General features: G+C 50.3%; 1 protein-coding gene across 1 annotated transcript; it reads right to left on the bottom strand.

The window, feature by feature from the left end:
- Positions 1-1,416: 1,416 nt before the first annotated feature.
- Positions 1,417-13,982, bottom strand: DMRTC2 (DMRT like family C2). Its single transcript, XM_043998121.1, has 9 exons — positions 13,911-13,982; positions 6,379-6,588; positions 5,851-6,008; positions 5,425-5,504; positions 5,051-5,204; positions 4,585-4,711; positions 2,540-2,600; positions 2,143-2,323; positions 1,417-1,640 (listed from the first exon to the last, which is right to left on the bottom strand). The coding sequence occupies exons 2-9, from the start codon at positions 6,582-6,584 to the stop codon at positions 1,519-1,521; spliced, it is 1,089 nt and encodes a 362-aa protein (XP_043854056.1). The 5' UTR covers positions 6,585-6,588; positions 13,911-13,982; the 3' UTR covers positions 1,417-1,518.
- Positions 13,983-17,170: the final 3,188 nt, after the last annotated feature.

Here is a 17,170-nt window from a genome sequence, read left to right on the forward strand (position 1 = left end):
AGTGCAGAGGTGATAGGATTAGAGGGAGTCCTAAGGGTGAAAAAGAGGGTTTGGAACTACAAGGCCACAGAAGAGATGGATGACAAGAGGGTAGATGGATGGTCTTGGCTGTTCTGGGAGCTCAGAGAAGGGCAGTGAGGGCAAATAGAGAGCTCCACCAAAGCCTATGGCTAGTTACTGTACTCCCATTCTTCCACCTGACCAGTTGTGCTGGTTTTGCCTTTAGTTCCACTGTCATTGACTTCCTTGGATTTTATTTTTTCGAAAAAAGGTTGTATTTATGTAGGAGTTATACTTGGAAACAGCAAGTGATTTTGGCCATGACCTTCCTGAGATACTCACCATTGAGAATCCTGCTATAGGCAGGTCTTGTTTGCAAGTGACTTGATGCCAATTTTTATCAATCCTGGCCTAATACAGAGCTTCCCAAATGAAATCTATAACCACTGTAAGGGGTGGAGATAATTAGGTAACTCTTGCAGACAGTGTGATGAGCCTCTGCTGACCTTCAGAAAGCATCCCTCCCTGTCGAGCGCAGACTGCCCACTGATGTCTTGGTCAGAGGGCAAAGGCCACTCATTCCTGTTTAGGTCTCAAAGACTGACCCGACCCAGGATGGATTAGCTGGCTAAGAGCCTCTGACCAACGGCTTTCAGAGCCTGTGGCTGCCCCCAAGATAGACTGGTAGGCTAAGACTTCCACTAACATATGGAAGCTACAAGCATACATCTGCATGGCCAGTGAATGGCATTATTCATGAATGCCTGCCTCCAATTAGAGAGGGGAATTTCCTAGCCAGCACGATCCTAGAATCTGCCATCTGGGGAAAGAAGGCTGTGAAGGTACACGTGCATATATGTTTCAGGTTTGTGTGAAATATATAATCATAATAAGGATACTAGGTAACTTTCAAATAGTGCTAAGTGCCAGGCACTGTGCTAAGCACTTTGTAATCATTATCTCATTGGATCCTTACAGCAACAACCCTTTGAAGTAGGTAATGCTATTATCCCATTTTACAGCTGAGAACACTGAGGCAGACAAGGTGAAGTGACTTCTTCAGGATCCCAGAGACAGTCATAGTTGAGGCCACAGCTGAACTGAAGTCTTCCTGACTCCAGGCCTGGTACTCTGTGGCACCCCTAGCTGTGTGTGTCCATACCCATCCCTACCCCCTCACATCCCCCCTACACACACACACACACACACACACACACACACACACACACACACACACACACGCGCGCGCGCACGAGAACATAGGTAAAGGCAGGTGCCCCCATTGTACCATGAACGTTCATGTGCAGAAGTGCATAAATACTTGTATTTACAACTATACACACTCATGCACGAGGCACACTTACACACTCAGATAAAAAGCTTTCAGCCAGGTCTCACGACACTTTATTGGGTAGAAGAGTCTAAGGGGGTCCAGGGTCTGAGGACGGGGAGAAGGTGGTGGGCAGACCCCCCAGCAGGCTGATTCCTTGCCCTGTTATGGAAGGTTGCGAGAGGCCCTCAGCCCAGCAGGGAGATGGATCCTAGGTGGCCGATATGCAGGGCCACGGATGGGGCTGGGCTTGGTCGCAGTGAGGACCCTGAGTCCTGAGCCTCCTTGCCTTCCTTTGTGGAAGCTGGGCCTGGGGGTGGGAGGGAAAGAGAGTGAGTCACTTTGCTCCAAGGCCTTCTTTCTTTCTGGGGGGGGGGGGTGACAAACCTGTCTCTCAGAGGCTGGACTCAGTGCAAGTGCAGGTGTAGACAGAGAGCCCCGTGACCCACCTACAGAGAGCTGGTAAGGTGTGGGTGGTCTCCCGGCTCCCAGCTCTTCCCATTGCCTCTTTCCATCCCTTCCCCTTCCACCTTCCTTGGCTCCTGGCCAGCGACCTCCTCTCCCCTCCAGCGTGACTCAGACCCTACCAGGGTCTTGCTTTAGCTTCTGTTCTCCCAGAACAGAACATGGGCTCTCCCTGAGGGTCGCCATTTTACCCCATACCCCTCATTCTCCCTCTACTTCCCTCTAAGACCTCCCTGTTTTTCCATAAGGCTCCCCTGGGCTCCTCCCATCTTCTGACCTTTCAATCCCAACTCAGATTCCCCCTCTTCCAGGAAGCCTTCCCTGAGTCTCCCCAACCACACCAGTACCTGAGGGGCTGCCGGGGTGGAGCAAGGATACCCAGGCCTGCTTGGGGGGGCTAGTAGGAGGCATTGGGTTCCTCGGAGGTTGGGGGGAGTCCCTCAAGCCCACCAAGGCCTCGGCTGCTTCCCGCTGAAGCTGGTGCTCTTTGGAGGCTGATACCCAGGCCGTGGTGGAGGCCCCAGGGGCCTAAGGAAGAAAGGGAGGGAGACAGAATATAGCCTGAAGCTCCCCCATTTGGCCTTCCCTCAGCCCTCTGCTCACCCCTCCTGCTTGGTTCTTCGCTCCCCCAGACCAAGCTCTCACCTCCTGGCATTCTAATGCAAGGGCCTGTTCTGAGATGCCATCAAGGCTTTCCAGCCCCACTCTCCTCCCAGGACCCCCACCCCCTTCCCTTCCTAGGACCTGGGGCTGCAGGAGCAGGGGGTCCGGGAGGCTGCAGGGCTCGAGAATCACTGCTGAGCATCTGGAACAGGAAGGAGCGAAGGGGAGGAAAGCTCAGAGGCCTGACTGGCTCCGGGCCCTCATCCCCCACACTGGGCTGATTCTCTCTCCTCAAGCACTCGCCACACGGGCTCAGACTCTCGTTGCCTCTCTTCCGGGCTATCTGCACAGCCTCTAATTGGTGTCTCTGCCCCTAGCCTCTCTTCCGGGCTATCTGCACAGCCTCTAATCGGTGTCTCTGCCTCTAGCCTCTCTTCTTTCTAATTCATACTTTACCCAACTCCTAAAATAGTTTTTATTAACAGACCTGACCACGTTGCTCCCCTTTTCCAAAATCCTTTGGGGCTCCCCAGTATCTCAAGGAGGAAATGCACCTCCTCAGTTTGACATTTAAGGTCCTTCATGGCAGCTCCCCCAGATCCTCAAAAGCAAGGACTGTCTTTTCCCTTTCACTCTATTCCTAGTGCCCGACACATAGTAGGTGCTTCATAAGTGCTTACTGACTGACTCTACAGTCTCTCTCCAAGCGAGGCAGCTGGGTGGAGCAGTAGATAGAGTGTTGGGCCAAAGTCAGGAAGATCTGAGTTCAAATCTAGATTCAAATACTTGCTAGCAGTGTGACTCTGGACTAGTCACTTCTCTCTGTGCCTCAGTTTTCTTATCTGTAAAATGGGGATAATTATAGCACCTGCCCCCCACAACGGTGTTTACAACACAGTTATTATAAGGATAAGTGAGATAATAATTATAATAGCCTTTTGTAAACCTCAAGGCTCTTGATGCTTATTATTACTATTTATAATCACTATCATTAGTCTAATTTCACTTTACTCATGAGGAAACAAGCCCATAGGGGTGCAGGGACTGACCAAGGTCACACAGCTAGGAAAGTGTAGTCAGAATTCAAACCCGGAGCCTCCGGGCAGCAATGATTTAGTGCCTGCCCCCTCCTTGCTACCTTGTCTGGGGGACATGGCCCATTCCTGCAGCAGCAGCAGCTAAGGAGGCAGGCTGCAACATTCCCACCCTCTTATCTTTCAGAGGAGGAAAAGAACATACCAAAGGGAGAAGAATCTGCCCAAGATCACACAGAGAAATGGAGGCAAAATCAAAATGGGAACCTGGTTTTGAGTGGGACGGGAAGCGTCCTCTGCACTAAAGAATTCCTCTACCTCTGCGTACAGCAGCATACAGCGATTCCTCTTCCATCAGTCATTAAGCTCCCACCTTGGAGGAGTTTACATGGGGTGGGGGGAGGCAGAGATAAGGTGTGGACACAGCCAAGTATAGCTCAAGGGTATGATGGAGCAAAAGAGAGAGCAGAGACCAGGTCCTGGGAGAACTGAGGGAGACAACCCATATAATGGCAGGGAATGAGGGAGGCTCCTGGAAGAGGTGGACCCTGAAGGACCCTCAAAGGCAAAACTGCATTCTGGTAGGCAAAAACGAGCGGGAAGCCTGGCCACAGAGAGGCCTTGCCGGCTGAAGTTGTGGTCCAGAGAGGAAGAGTATGGTGAGAAGGGGAGGGATGTGGAACAAAGTCAGTAGCATCATGATAACATTAGAAAACATGTGTATGGTTCCTACTATATGCCAGGCACTGGACAAAGCACTTTACAAGAGTTGTCTCATTTGAACCTCACCACAACCCTGGAGGGCAGGGACTGTTATTATCCCCATTTTACAGATGAGGAAATAGAAGCAGGCAGTGGTGAAGTGACTTTCCCAGGGTCACACAGTTAGGAAGTGTCTAACAGGATTTAAACTCAGGTCTTTCTGCCTTGGGCCTGGTGGTCCATGCACTGTGGCACCATCAGCTGCTTAGATTTCCAAGGTCCCTTCTAGGTCTGGACCCTATAGTCCACACTCACTCACACACACACACACACACACACACACACACACACACACACACACACACACACACACACAATATACTGCTATCCCCCGCCCCCCATACAGTCCCTCTTTTTCCCCACCCCACAGCTCAGGGCCCAGGGACTCACGGCTGGGCCAGGCTGGAAAGCCTAGAAGGTTCCCCTGGCATGGAGGCCATCAGTAGCTGGCACTGTCCTGGGCAGACTGGGAGGGCTCCATGGTTGGTCAGGCAGAGGGAGGAGCCAGAGTCAAAGCCTGGCCCAAGTGGGCAGGGAGAGAAGGGGATAGGGTCAGCACTTGGGTCCCCTCCCAGGTGGAACCTGCTCCTTGTGCATCTAACAGGGTTGGTCCAAGCTCCCGGCTCTCTCCCGCCCCTCCTGTCCTCTGCTGTCTCCCGAGGGAATGGACACAGGGATGGTGGGGTCAGGTCTGGGGACTTCCCCAAATCCTCCTCCTCCTTTTACTAGAAAATGGGTACAGAAGGCTATGGGCTCTGATCCTCCCTCCCTACCAGTTCTCATCCGCTCACTGGAGAATGGGCACAAGGGGACATAGGCCTCGATTCTCACCCCACCCCAAGTTCTACTTTCTCACCGGGGAATGGATGCAGGGCGATGCCAGGCTCCTGGTACAGCAGATGACACCAAAGTGGGGAGGACAGGGTAGGGGGAAGCCAGGGCCCGGGGTGCCAGGACAATGGCACGGTGTCCAATGGCCTACTGAGCAGCAAGGTTTGGGGGGTGCTCTCCTGGAAATGCAGTGGATAAAGGGGAGGTGCAAGGGTGGCTAGGAGTGAGTAGGGACCAGCCTGGAGCCATAATGGGAAAGGGTGGGTGGTATCCAGGCTGGAAACATGGAGGAAGGTGGAACAGAACAAACTGAGATACAGAGGATGGGGTATGCGGTAGCCAGACCGGGACCCCCAGAGGTGGGGAGATGGGAAACATCTGGGCTGGGGCCCATCTTACCTTTTCAAAGGGTGTTGGCACAGTCTGGGGAGCTCCTGGGAGGGCCTGCTCAGGCTGGGGGCCCACATTCTCCTTTCCAGCTGGGAATGATAGGAAAAGTCTATAGGAACCCCTCTTCTCAGATACCCACTCTCCCCTGCCCCATAATAATAATCTCTTACAACCAGCCACTGTATTCCTCATCTGTAGTAGGACCTTCTGTCACATCGAGGGGAAAACTTTATCACCCCCATTTTGGCACAGGGTGAGTGTGAAATGCTATGGAGGGACCTCTTTGAAATCACAGTCAGTGACCGAGCTAGGACCCCAGACCTCAGCCTCCCGAGTCGCTCTGCTCCAATATCATGCTTTACCCAGCTCCCCCAGATTCCTTCTTGCCCCAACATACTCCTCTCTTCCTCCTTTGGCCAGAGAGAGAACACTTACCAGGTGCCCATGGGTGGGCAGGCCCCCACTTTCCACAGTTGGAAATCTTCAGCGGGGCCACCCCATCTTTCAGTAGGCCGCGGGTCAAGTGTTTTTTCAGCTGGGTCTCCTGCTGTCTCCGCAGAGCCACTTGGGCAGCCATGACACGCCTTCGTTCCCTGAAAGAGAAGGGGCCAGAGGTCATCGGCTATCTAGGGTCTAGGATTGAAAGCTTGGCATCTTTTAGTATGGTCAGCTATGGTAGGATCCTGGGATTTGGGATCAGATAACTTGTGCTCAAATTCCTGTTCTGCTACTTACTACCTGCGTAATTGTCACTGATCTTCTTTGGGCCTGTTTCTCTTTTAGTTCTTAGTGGATCCGAAGACTTGGGATAAAAGTTGAAGTGATTTAATAATAGCTAGGGGACAAAGGGCTGATGTCTTTAGGGAAGGTTGTGCCCCCTCCTCAGGACCCATGGGCAGTAGTCTAACAGGGAAGACTTAAGAGCATGAGCTCTGAGGATGAGGCCATTCTTAGGATACTCACAAGATGAGGGCACATTTATGACATTCACAGGCCTGGAAGAGGCACAGGTGCTTGTGGCCCTTAAGAGCGGCAGTGACACCATGATTGCGGCAACGGGCACAGGTTGGGGCACGGCTCACAGCCTGGCTTGTGGGGGGTGTGGCCCCATCTCCTGTGGTAGAGTCTGAAGGGCAGTTCTGGACACTGGGTGCTGCACTTGCTTCCATGGAGCTGGGGAAAGATTGGGGCATAAGGACAACAGCCAAACTAGAAGGATCCCAGCTTGGCCATTCATGGAGCCCCATTTTCCTGGTGGGGCCACCAGACTGTCACCCCACCCTCTGCTGCAGCTCAGTCCATCCCCCCCCCCTTTTTTTAAAGTGAGCCAACTGGGGTTAAGTGACTTGCCCAGGGTCACACAGCCAGCAAGTGTTAAGTGTCTGAGGCCGGATTTGAACTCAGGTACTCCTGAATCCAGGGCTGGTGCTTTATCTACTGTAACACCTATTATTGTTATTCTTAATGACTTGTCTGGAGCACTTAAGAGACATGCCCAGAGTCACATAGCCAGTTGGGGGAAGGGGGCCATGGCTGTAAAACCCAGGTTTTCCAAGGCTGACTTTTCTATCCACTGTATCATACTCTTAATTGTTGTTATCTAGGATATGATTTAGTTTTCCAATTATAATCTTCTCTCTAACAGTGGGCTGAATTGGGTGCCTCATTAAGGTCTAGTAGTAGCATAGAGCTAGGGCTAAATGAGCTCATGTGATACCACCATCCCATGAGCCCCTGGGTCTTTGAAGGATAAGCCAACAGAACCCAGCTTTGGTAGGGAGGTTCTACAGAGCTGTGGAGGTTTTACAATCTGAGGGGAGGGGTAGCTAGATGGCACAGTAGACAAAGCACTGGCCCTTGATTCAGGAGGACCTGAGTTCAAATTTGGCTTCAGACACTTGACACGTACTAGCTGTGTGACCTTGGGCAAGTCACTTAACCCTCATTGCCCTGCCAAAAACAACAACAACAATCTGGGGGGAAAGGCACCAAATGTATATTCTGGTGACCTTGATTTAACATCTCAGTGCTTCAAGTTCCTTCATCTGTTAAACAAGGAGGCTGGATTAGACAAGAGATTCTGGCAGCCTTTAATTCTACAACTGAAGCTCTGGTGCAAGCCTGTGGAGCAGCTTGGCTAAGTGCAGAGATGCTAGTCGACAGAGGGAAGGAATTATTCAGCCCCTAGAACCTGGGAAGAAAAGACAAGGATAAGACAGCCCTCAGGCCTCTGTGGCTCCCTCCCTTGGGGGCTGCAAGGACAACCGTGGAAGGATGGTAAAGGGGGCAGGGGGATGAAGAATCACAGTTTTCAGATTGAGCTGAAACAATGTAACTGTTGTTACTCTCAATGTGATGCGTCCTGTGATCTGAGATACTACAAGAGAAACTGAGTCACATAAATGGTGACATTCACACTACAGACAAAAGTAGAAGACATGAGGAAGATGTAGCTAAATGGAAGGCAGCTGACAGGTTCTCCCTGGAGAGTCAGATGCAGGAACTAATTTTATTGTGCATCAAAAGGCAACAAAAAACATTGTATGAGTTATCATCTCACTCAGGCCAAGCCCAAGCCAAAGGACCATTACGAAGATAACTGTAGCATATATGTTAACATATATTGAAGAGAATGAAAAAATAGAGAAAAATGGTAGGAACCACAAACTTGACAAAATCCTTCAATTCAAGTATATACTAGAGACCCTAATGTAAATGGGGGCATGAGGAGGGATGGCAAAAAGCCTGTTGGAATATATTAAGATATGAAAGCAACCAAAGGCTTGCAGACTACTCAGAAAGTTTATGTCTGTATATCATGAATAGTTTCTCTGAGAAGACAGTTGGAAGACACTGAACATGTTAGATACCACAAACACCATAAAAAATTAATATAATTAAATCTGGATGGAAAATGACTGCTTATTTACATGGAGTCATTAAAAATCAGCTGTCTTGATGTAGTCAGACCATCAATCAGCTGAAGCAAAGGTCAAAATCAACACCAAATTAAAAGAAAGGTTAAAGATAAGAAGATACCATTTGCAATTAGGATATCTCCAATCTAAGTTGTTTGAATGAGCTACTTTTACTGGAAAAAAAAAAAGGAAATGGATAAAGGTAAAGTTAATGACTTTGATTATCCCCATTAATGAGATAATGCAGTGACCACAACATGGAGGCCAAAGGAGCCCAGAAAACTCTGCAACAATTAAACATTTGTTCTCTTTACCCCAAACTTTAGCAAGCTCATCTGCAAAACATGGTGAAGAATGGGAGAAAAACCATCATGGAGGTAGATAGAAAAAAAATTATGCACAGTATCACCTCCACAAACCAGTGAGAGGCAGTGAAGGGGAAAATGAATCTTCAGAAAGCCAAGCCAGATCGTCCCAAGAGCATTTATGGATAAAAATGGGAGGATAAGAAATGGAAGCAAAATGGAAAAAATGTCAGCATTCCTGTAGGGGTCTATTCCCATCTCTGATAACAGTGGCCTTACCACATTTGGCTTTGTTACCAGATGAGCTATATGAGGGAGCAGGAATGGTATTTCAGAAGAAGTCAGAAAAAGTGGCTGGACAGGACTAAGTATACAGAGAAGAAATCTGTGCTGAAGGTAACACAATTTTGTAAGCAGTGAAGGGATTGATTTTTGAGATCTCAAAGAAGGAAAGACACCAAACAATTGGGAAAAAAATCTCAAATGGTATTATTACCAAAAAAGTCGAATGAGAAGGCATCAGCAACTACTGACCCATATGCCTACTTTCTCATCTCTATAAAATCTTTATGAGAATGAACTTCATGTATTGAGGGCATTCTTGATGAAAATCTGACAAGGAAAAAGGCAGGCTTTCACAGCCAATTTTCTATAGCAGACCACATCTTTACAGCCACACAATTGACTGAAAGACAGATAATACAAGGTCTCTCTGTGTTTACTGTTTGTTGATTATAAAAAGGCATTTGACTTGGCAGCACAAAACTGCCTTAAAGGCTATTTTCCAACAAGTATAAGACTCTCACACATATGTTAAAATCTTATAGGATCCTTTAATAGACAGCCACAGGAATAACTTTGTTCAACAAATCATTAGTGATCAGTATCAACTAATCCATAAAAGAGAGTGACCTCTGCTCTCTAGGGGTGTTTGCCTCTATCATGGACACTGCCCAGCTTGGAGCCTAAATAGAAGAGGAATCTCCTAGAGAGGAGGAGCTCCTGCAGCTGCTCCTGTCGTTTGGCAATGACCTTGTTTTGACTGTATTAAACACCACCCCCACCCCCATTGCATTAATCAGATCCAGGAATTCTCAAAAGAGAATCCACAAAGGGAAAAAAAAAATCAAATAAACAAGTGGATGAAGAATTTCTACTGCAGCCTGTGGCATGCGATTGTACAGGCAGTCCACTGGGTCAGTCTCTCAGTATATTTATCTTGGACAGGCACTGAAGAAGGATAATAAACTAGGCTGGGTACAGAACAGGAGTGAGAGTGTGGGCAAGACTGCACTTAAGAAACTGGACAGAGCTCAATGATCTTAAACTGTTCCCTGACATAAAAAGTCATCCTTTTTAACACTAATATTCTCTCACTAGTGCTATATGCCTGTGAATTGTGAAAGACCATGATCTTCAAAGATAAGAATCATGGGTGGAGATGCGTCGTAGGAGAAAGGTGGGTTGATCACCCAGCAGCAGAAAGACACCAGATAGACAGCTGGAATACTGCCCTGGGATCTAGAGACTTAGAAGACCTGGAGAAAGGCCTCCAGGGTCTTAGGACATCCTTCATAAAAGGTTTTGGGGTGACATACTGAAAACAAGAACTAACATGCATATGGGTTTTTAAGGTTTGCAAAGTAAATCACAAATATTCTTATTTTACCAGGGCAAAAATCCCATGGGCTGAGGAGCAGATGGATTTTGCTTTGCACTGTTGGGAGGGAGTACTATGGGATCTATTGAAATATTGAAGAATGTAATAATATCAAATATAAAAACAGCAGAAAAATGATACTTGCACTATCTCTAAGTTTTGTGAACCTCAGGTAGTAAAGAAATGTGATAATCTTATGATATAATAGAGATAAATGCACATTTTAATTATAATTTATATTTTTCTAGTGTTTAGAAATTTACTAAGCATTTTCCTTAAAATAACCCCATAAGAGGGGGCAGTTAGGTGGTATAGTGGATAAAGCACTGGCCCTGGATTCAGGAGGACCTGAGTTCAAATCTAGCTTCAGACACTTGACACTTACTAGCTGTATGACAACCCCTGGGCAAGTCACTTAACCCTCACTGACCCTCAAAAAATTTTTGTTTAAAAAAGGCTTAACAAAATAACCCCATGAGAGAAGTAGTGCAAATATTCTTTGCCTTAGAAATGGAGGGTTCAGAGAGGCCCTTTGTCAGGGTCCCACACAAACACACGGGTTTTGTGGCTCCAAGCCACTCCTGTCCCTGCATCATCTATGCCAAACATGCTCCCTTTCTAATGTACTTTCTGCAGTCTTTCACCTTTCTTTGTATCCTGAGCAGTGTCTGGCACATAGTAGGTGCTTAATAAATGCTTACTGACTGACTAATGTTTTTTTCTTTCTCTAAGCAATTTCCTTTTCTGTTCAGTACCTTCCAAGGGCCCATTTGACCTGTTTCTCTCAAGCATCCTCTAATTTATTCAGCCCATCCTGTACTGCACCTACTAACTGTTCTTTGTAAGTCCCAGTGTGTCCCATTGTCCAAGCACAGGTCCTCCTTTCTTGGTCTCTCTTACTACAGTCTCCTCCCAGGTAGGTTACTCCAAGTGAAACCCCACCTTCAAGCTCCCACTTAGCAGGATCCGGTTCTTGGTTCAGCCCCTTTCCTTCCCTACTTCCCCCACACCCCTCTCTTTCAGTTCAGCCCCATTCTTTACTTCCCTGATACCTCACTGTACACACACTCCCAGGCTGAAAGGGAGTAAAGAGGAGTCACACTGTAGGGAGGAGTCAACAAGGAGAAGGGGGGGAAATACAAAAGGAGGAGACATTAAGGCAGGGAAGGATGGATAAAGTAAAACAGGGAGGATTACAAAGAAGGGAAGGGAATCACTTAGAGGGAGAAATACTCCCAGTGGGAAAAGGTGGTAGGGATTGGGAGGGGGAGAGAAGCACAGGGAAGAGGAATCACAGAACCTCAGAGATGGCAAGGATCTGAGAAGCCATCTTGTTCAACTCATGACAGAATCCTTTCTAAAACAGTTACAAGCAGTCATCTAGAACCTGCTTAGACTACAAGCGTCATGTGGCAGGGATTCCCCTCCTCTGGGCACACTCCAGTTTGTCAATGATCTTGTTGAAATATGGCAACCCTAAGGGAGTGTGGCAGAGAGACGAGCATCCCCTCCATGGATGTGGACCCCACATCTGTCAAGGCCGCCTAAGACGTGGCCTCTGACAGAGTGGGTGAGCCTCTCAAACCAAGCCCAGGTAGGCCCAGGTGAGCCTCACAAACCAGGCCCAGGTGAGCCTCTCAAACCAGGCCCAGGTGAGCCTCTCAAACCAGGCCCAGGTGAGCCTCTCAAACCAAGCCCAGGTAGGCCCAGGTGAGCCTCTCAAACCAGGCCCAGGTGAGCCTCTCAAACCAAGCCCAGGTAGGCCCAGGTGAGCCTCTCAAACCAGGCCCAGGTGAGCCTCTCAAACCAAGCCCAGGTAGGCCCAGGTGAGCCTCACAAACCAGGCCCAGGTGAGCCTCACAAACCAGGCCCAGGGGAGCCTCACAAACCAGGCCCAGGTAGGCCCAGGTGAGCCACAAACCAGGCCCAGGTGAGCCTCTCAAACCAGGCCCAGGGGAGCCTCACAAACCAGGCCCAGGGGAGCCTCACAAACCAGGCCCAGGGGAGCCTCACAAACCAGGCCCAGGGGAGCCTCTCAAACCAGGCCCAGGGGAGCCTCTCAAACCAGGCCCAGGTGAGCCACAAACCAGGCCCAGGGGAGCCTCTCAAACCAGGCCCAGGGGAGCCTCTCAAACCAGGCCCAGGTGAGCCACAAACCAGGCCCAGGCCTTTCCACAGGAGCTCTCAGGGGGCCAGGCCTCCTGCACCTGGTGCTCTGTCCAACAGCTGAGTTGGGGACCCACGTGTCCTGTGTTCCATTTCTCCCTCTTCCATTCCATCCTGCAGATCTGGCCAATCCTTGAGGCCCGGAGAGACTTTTTGGGGTCCCCTGGAGCCCCGAGCCCTCTACACCTCCAGTGAGCAGTCATCAGTACGAACGCTGAGCAGCCCCGGCTCAGGACGGTCAGCGGTACTCTCAGAGCGGCCTCCACCCACGGGCCCTCGGCCTGAGCCTCCCCTGCTCCGCCACACTCCGATCCTGGGGCCACTTCCTGCACCCCCGTGCACCCCGGGGGGCCCAGGAAGGTCTTCGTAGACCTGCGATGGAAGACTGGGCAGTCCTGTAAAGGAAAGGCTCCATGGAGCCTCTTTGTGCCGAGAAATGCCCACCGCCCGTCACTGCAACTGCTGGGGGGGGGCCGAGGGGAGTAGGATGGCGGAGGGGGGGAGTCACAGAGATGGAGGGGAGTCACTGGGGGAGGGCCACAGAGATGGGGGAGGGGGAGGGTCATGGAGGTGGGGGGGTCATGGGGAGGGGCTCTGCCGCCTCTTAAAGAACATGATGAGACTATAATCCTCGGGGCGGCCCATATTATACCGTCACAACACGGTGGTCCCTCCGAGATCCACTCATTACATTTATTTATTTATTTTGTGTGTGAGGCAATTGGGGTTAAGTGACTTGCCCAGGGTCATACAGCTAGTGTCAAGTGTCCGAGGCTGGATTTGAACTCAGGTCCTCCTGAATCCAGGGCCGGTGCTCTATCCACTGCGCCACCTAGCTGCCCCCGCTCATTACATTTATTGATAATGCAACACAATCAATTACTCGGATCGTAACACGCCGGCGCGCGTTATCAGAACCAATAACGAGACGACTCAGTTTCTCCCCCTGAAATTAAGGAGGGGTCACCCCAAGAGAAGTCAAGGCATGTGGCGGGATTGGGGAGGGGGAAGAGAAGGGAGGGGTCAGCCAGGAAAAGGGGAGGAGTCACGGGGGAGGGAGTCCCCCGGGGGAGGGGACAATCACGTGGAGGGCGGGAGGAGTCACTCAGGAGGGAGGGGGCAGTCTGGGGGAGGGGGAGGGATTCCAGGGAGAAGTGGGGCAGGCGGGAGGGAGTGGGGGAGGGGGAGTCGCGCAGTGGGGAGTCACGGGAGAAGGAAGGGGGGGTGGAATCCCGGGAGGGGGAGGGGGCCTCACGTAAAGTGGGGGCTGGAATCAGGAACCACCAGGAAAGCAGGAGAGGGAATGGGGGGGAGGGTGTCACATGGCGTATGCCCGGGTGGGAGTCGCAGGGAGGGGGAGGAATAGAGGAGGGGCAGCCCATTGGAATCGCGAGGGGGAGGGGCCACAGGCCCAGCGTCCACGCGGGGCGTGGCCCGGTCTGTTACCTCAGCCTCAGGGAAGCCAGAGCCCGAGGGCTCGAGGGGGCCGCGGGAGCGAGCGAAGTGAGCGCGTCGGGGCGGAACCTCGGCTCGCGCCTGCCTCCTTCCCGCCTTCCGAAGCCTCCACCAATCGCCTCCGAACGCTGCCGCTGGCGTCAGCCAATGGGGCTTCGAGTCGGCCTTCCCGCTCACCGGCGCTCAGCCAATAGGGCGTCGAGCTGAGTCATTGGAGGGGGAGGCTGAAGCTGAGTCGGCCAATGAGGTGTCGAGAGCCAAGTTCGAACCAAGACTGGCTCCGCCCCGGGAAAGGAAAAGGGCAGGGGGAGGAACTAACATTTAATGAGCAAATTTACCCAGGATTTGACAAAAGAACCCAACAACCCCGGGAGGCAGGGCCAATCATTGGTCCCGTTTCCCAATGAGGAAACTGAGGCACAGAGTGAAGTGACGTGCTGGGGCGGGGCAGGTCACACAGCCAATGTCTGAAGAATGACTTGAACTTGAACGTGTGTGGGGGGTGTCTTTCTGCCCCTCCCCCCAATCTCCTGTTCTAAGCACCGCACTACCTAGCCCCCTCTGTATTATAGAATTTAATTTATAATTTATAATTATATAGGATTTTAAGAATTGAATGATTAATTATTACTAAATTATTAATTATGGAATATTATAATCATATAACTACCATGATGTGATATAATATCACCACATGGTGATACATGAGAGAATATATTAATTGCACTTATTGATCATTTAATGTAACAAATTATATCGATTTTATGATATATACCAGGATGCCGATATAATAGTAATAATTAAAAAATAATAATGAGAATAGCCCCACCCGTCAGTCTGTCCCTTCTCTCCTTCCCCACCCCCTTCTGCCCTCTTGGGGCAGGTAGAACCAGGGTCAATGGGGGGGCTTGTGAGGCCTTCCTCTGCCACCCCCCTTCCCCCCCCCCCCGCAGGACGAGCCCTCCTTCCCCTTGGCCACTGCTTCCTCACTTCACCAGGGCTTGGTCAGCAGGATGTCAAGCTGGGTACCCCAGAGGAGGGTCCCCCTGCTGCAGAAGGGGGTGGGACAGCCTGCATTGACCCTGGCCACAGAACTGGTCCCAGGGGGCTAATCTCTCCCTTCTTGGGGGCGGGGGTCCTCAGAAAGGAGTCTTTCTACTGTCCACACTGTCCTCGGAGACAGGATGCTTCTAGAGGAGGGACTGTAGCCCTTGGTGTGTGTGTGGGGGTGTCTTAGGGTATATGGAAGACCCGACCCCCCCCCCCAATCCAGGGCCAGCTTTGAATCACAAGAAGGCAGACATATTCCCTAGTGGGAAATTAATAGTGGAGTGTGAGGCTAGCAGGGTGCATCTATCTGAAGGTGATGTGATGGATTGGAGAAGGGCTGAGTGTCTCTGGACAAACCATTCTCCCTCCCCCCCACCCCCAGATTGTAAGTTCTCTGAAAGCAGAGACTGTCTTTTGCCTCTTTTTCTGGGGGGGGGGGCAGGGCAATGAGGGTTAAGTGACTTGCCCAAGGTCACACATTTTACCTCTTTTTGTATCCTCAGTGCTTAGCATATAGTAGATGCTTAATAAATGTTCTTTGATTGATTATTGAAAAGGTGACAATAGGGGAGGGAGGGAGAAAAATCTGAAATTGTAAAGCATGTATAAACAAAAGTTGAGAACTATCTTTACATGTAACGGAAAAAATAAAATATCTCATAAAACCAAAAAAAAAAAAAGCCTAGGCACATAGTGGGTGAATAATAAACATTAATTGTATATAGTACATTAATTTGTTTTTCAAAAAGGCAAAAAAAAAAAAAAGAAAAGGTGACAATTGTATTGTGAGGCATATATATGTGTATACACATATACATATATGCACAAATACATATATGTATATATAGCATATATTGCATATCTATCATCCATCCATCATCAACCATCTTCTATTTATCTAATCTATCTATTATCTATCCATCCATCTATCTAAATTTAGCTAAGCATATCTTGAAGACAGTTGCCATGCCCCTCATCCCTTCTTCTCCAGGAGAAGACTCAAGCCTGGACTTGTGGGCATAGAACATTCTCATGACCAGTAGCATTTGGCATCTTCTCTGTACCAAGTTAGGTGACTCATTCAGGGTCACACAGAGATGGGTCTTCTTGACCCAAAGGCCAGCTCTCCATCCATTCCCTCCATACATCCCCCCACAGGGGCTACAAACAGAAAAGTGCAGCCACCCCTCTTCTTTGGGAGCTCTTGTCCTAAAAGGGGAGGACAAGGCATGAAGGGGTTGTTTAGCTTCAGGGCACATGGATGGGTCCCATGGCCCTTTGAGGGCACAGATGGCAGAACCTTTTTTATACATTTACATTGATAAAACCATATCTGTTTCTAATGTTGAGCCATTTGTAAGTCAGTGTCGAGGAGTTTGGCCACAAGAATTTCTTTTTAGGGATGCAGTCGCTGTGGCTGTATGGGGAAGTAGGGGCATTTAGGGCTTCTAAAGAGAGAAGGGGAGAGAGACAGAGAGAGAGACAGAGACAGAGAGAGAGAGACCGACAGACAGACAGACACAGAGACAGAGATACAGAAAGGCAGACAGACAGAAAGGCAGAGAACCCGAAGGAAGGGCCACTCAGGGGAGGGATAATTGTTGATAGATAAATTGGAAACCCTCTACAGGAGGGTGGTGAGGAGCCTTGATTTCGTTCCCACGGGAGGATCGTTAGAAGAAAGTGGGTTGTGCTGTACCCGCAGCCGAGAACCCTGGGAATGCGGAGAGCCGTCCTCCAGGGTCCTCGGGGTCTGTCCCCCGGAAGAGAGATCTGTCTGGCCGTCCCAGGTGGGGATTGCCGAGAGCCACGGGGATCAGAGCCGTCCAGAGGGGAGCAGGCTGGCCCCGCGGACCCCTGGACGCGCTCCAGCTTCCGGTGGCTGTGACAACCCCATTGTTCAGTCGATTACAGTGAGCAGCCTTTCCTGGGTCCCTCGGACTTCCAGGGGGCTGTACCAGGCTTCTGTCTCAGCTTGGAGGCCCCCGGAGGTAGGGCCGGGGCTTTGCTCCTCCAGGACTGGGCCGGGCTTCTCCAGGCTCATCAGTCCCGGGAGAGGGGCAGGGGTGAGGTGGGGGAGCAGCGATCCCTACTTTCACCGCTAGGTGGTGGGAGGAACACAGAGGACACGCTGGTGCGGCAGGGTCCCAAAGGGCCCCACCCTCAAGAAAGCCGGGGCATTTCAGAAGCTGAGACCCCTG

Source organism: Dromiciops gliroides, chromosome 3 (assembly GCF_019393635.1).
Source record: "Dromiciops gliroides isolate mDroGli1 chromosome 3, mDroGli1.pri, whole genome shotgun sequence".
NCBI lineage: Eukaryota > Metazoa > Chordata > Mammalia > Microbiotheria > Microbiotheriidae > Dromiciops > Dromiciops gliroides.

Coding starts and splice junctions, on each gene's coding strand:
- DMRTC2 (XM_043998121.1), bottom strand. CDS start 6,584: ATGGAAGCAAGTGCAGCACCCAGTGTCCAGAACTGCCCTTCAGACTCT. Junction 6,009..6,378: donor CATAAATGTGCCCTCATCTT/GTGAGTATCCTA, acceptor CTTCTCTTTCAG/GGAACGAAGGCGTGTCATGG. Junction 5,205..5,424: donor TGCCAACACCCTTTGAAAAG/GTAAGATGGGCC, acceptor CTGCATTTCCAG/GAGAGCACCCCCCAAACCTT.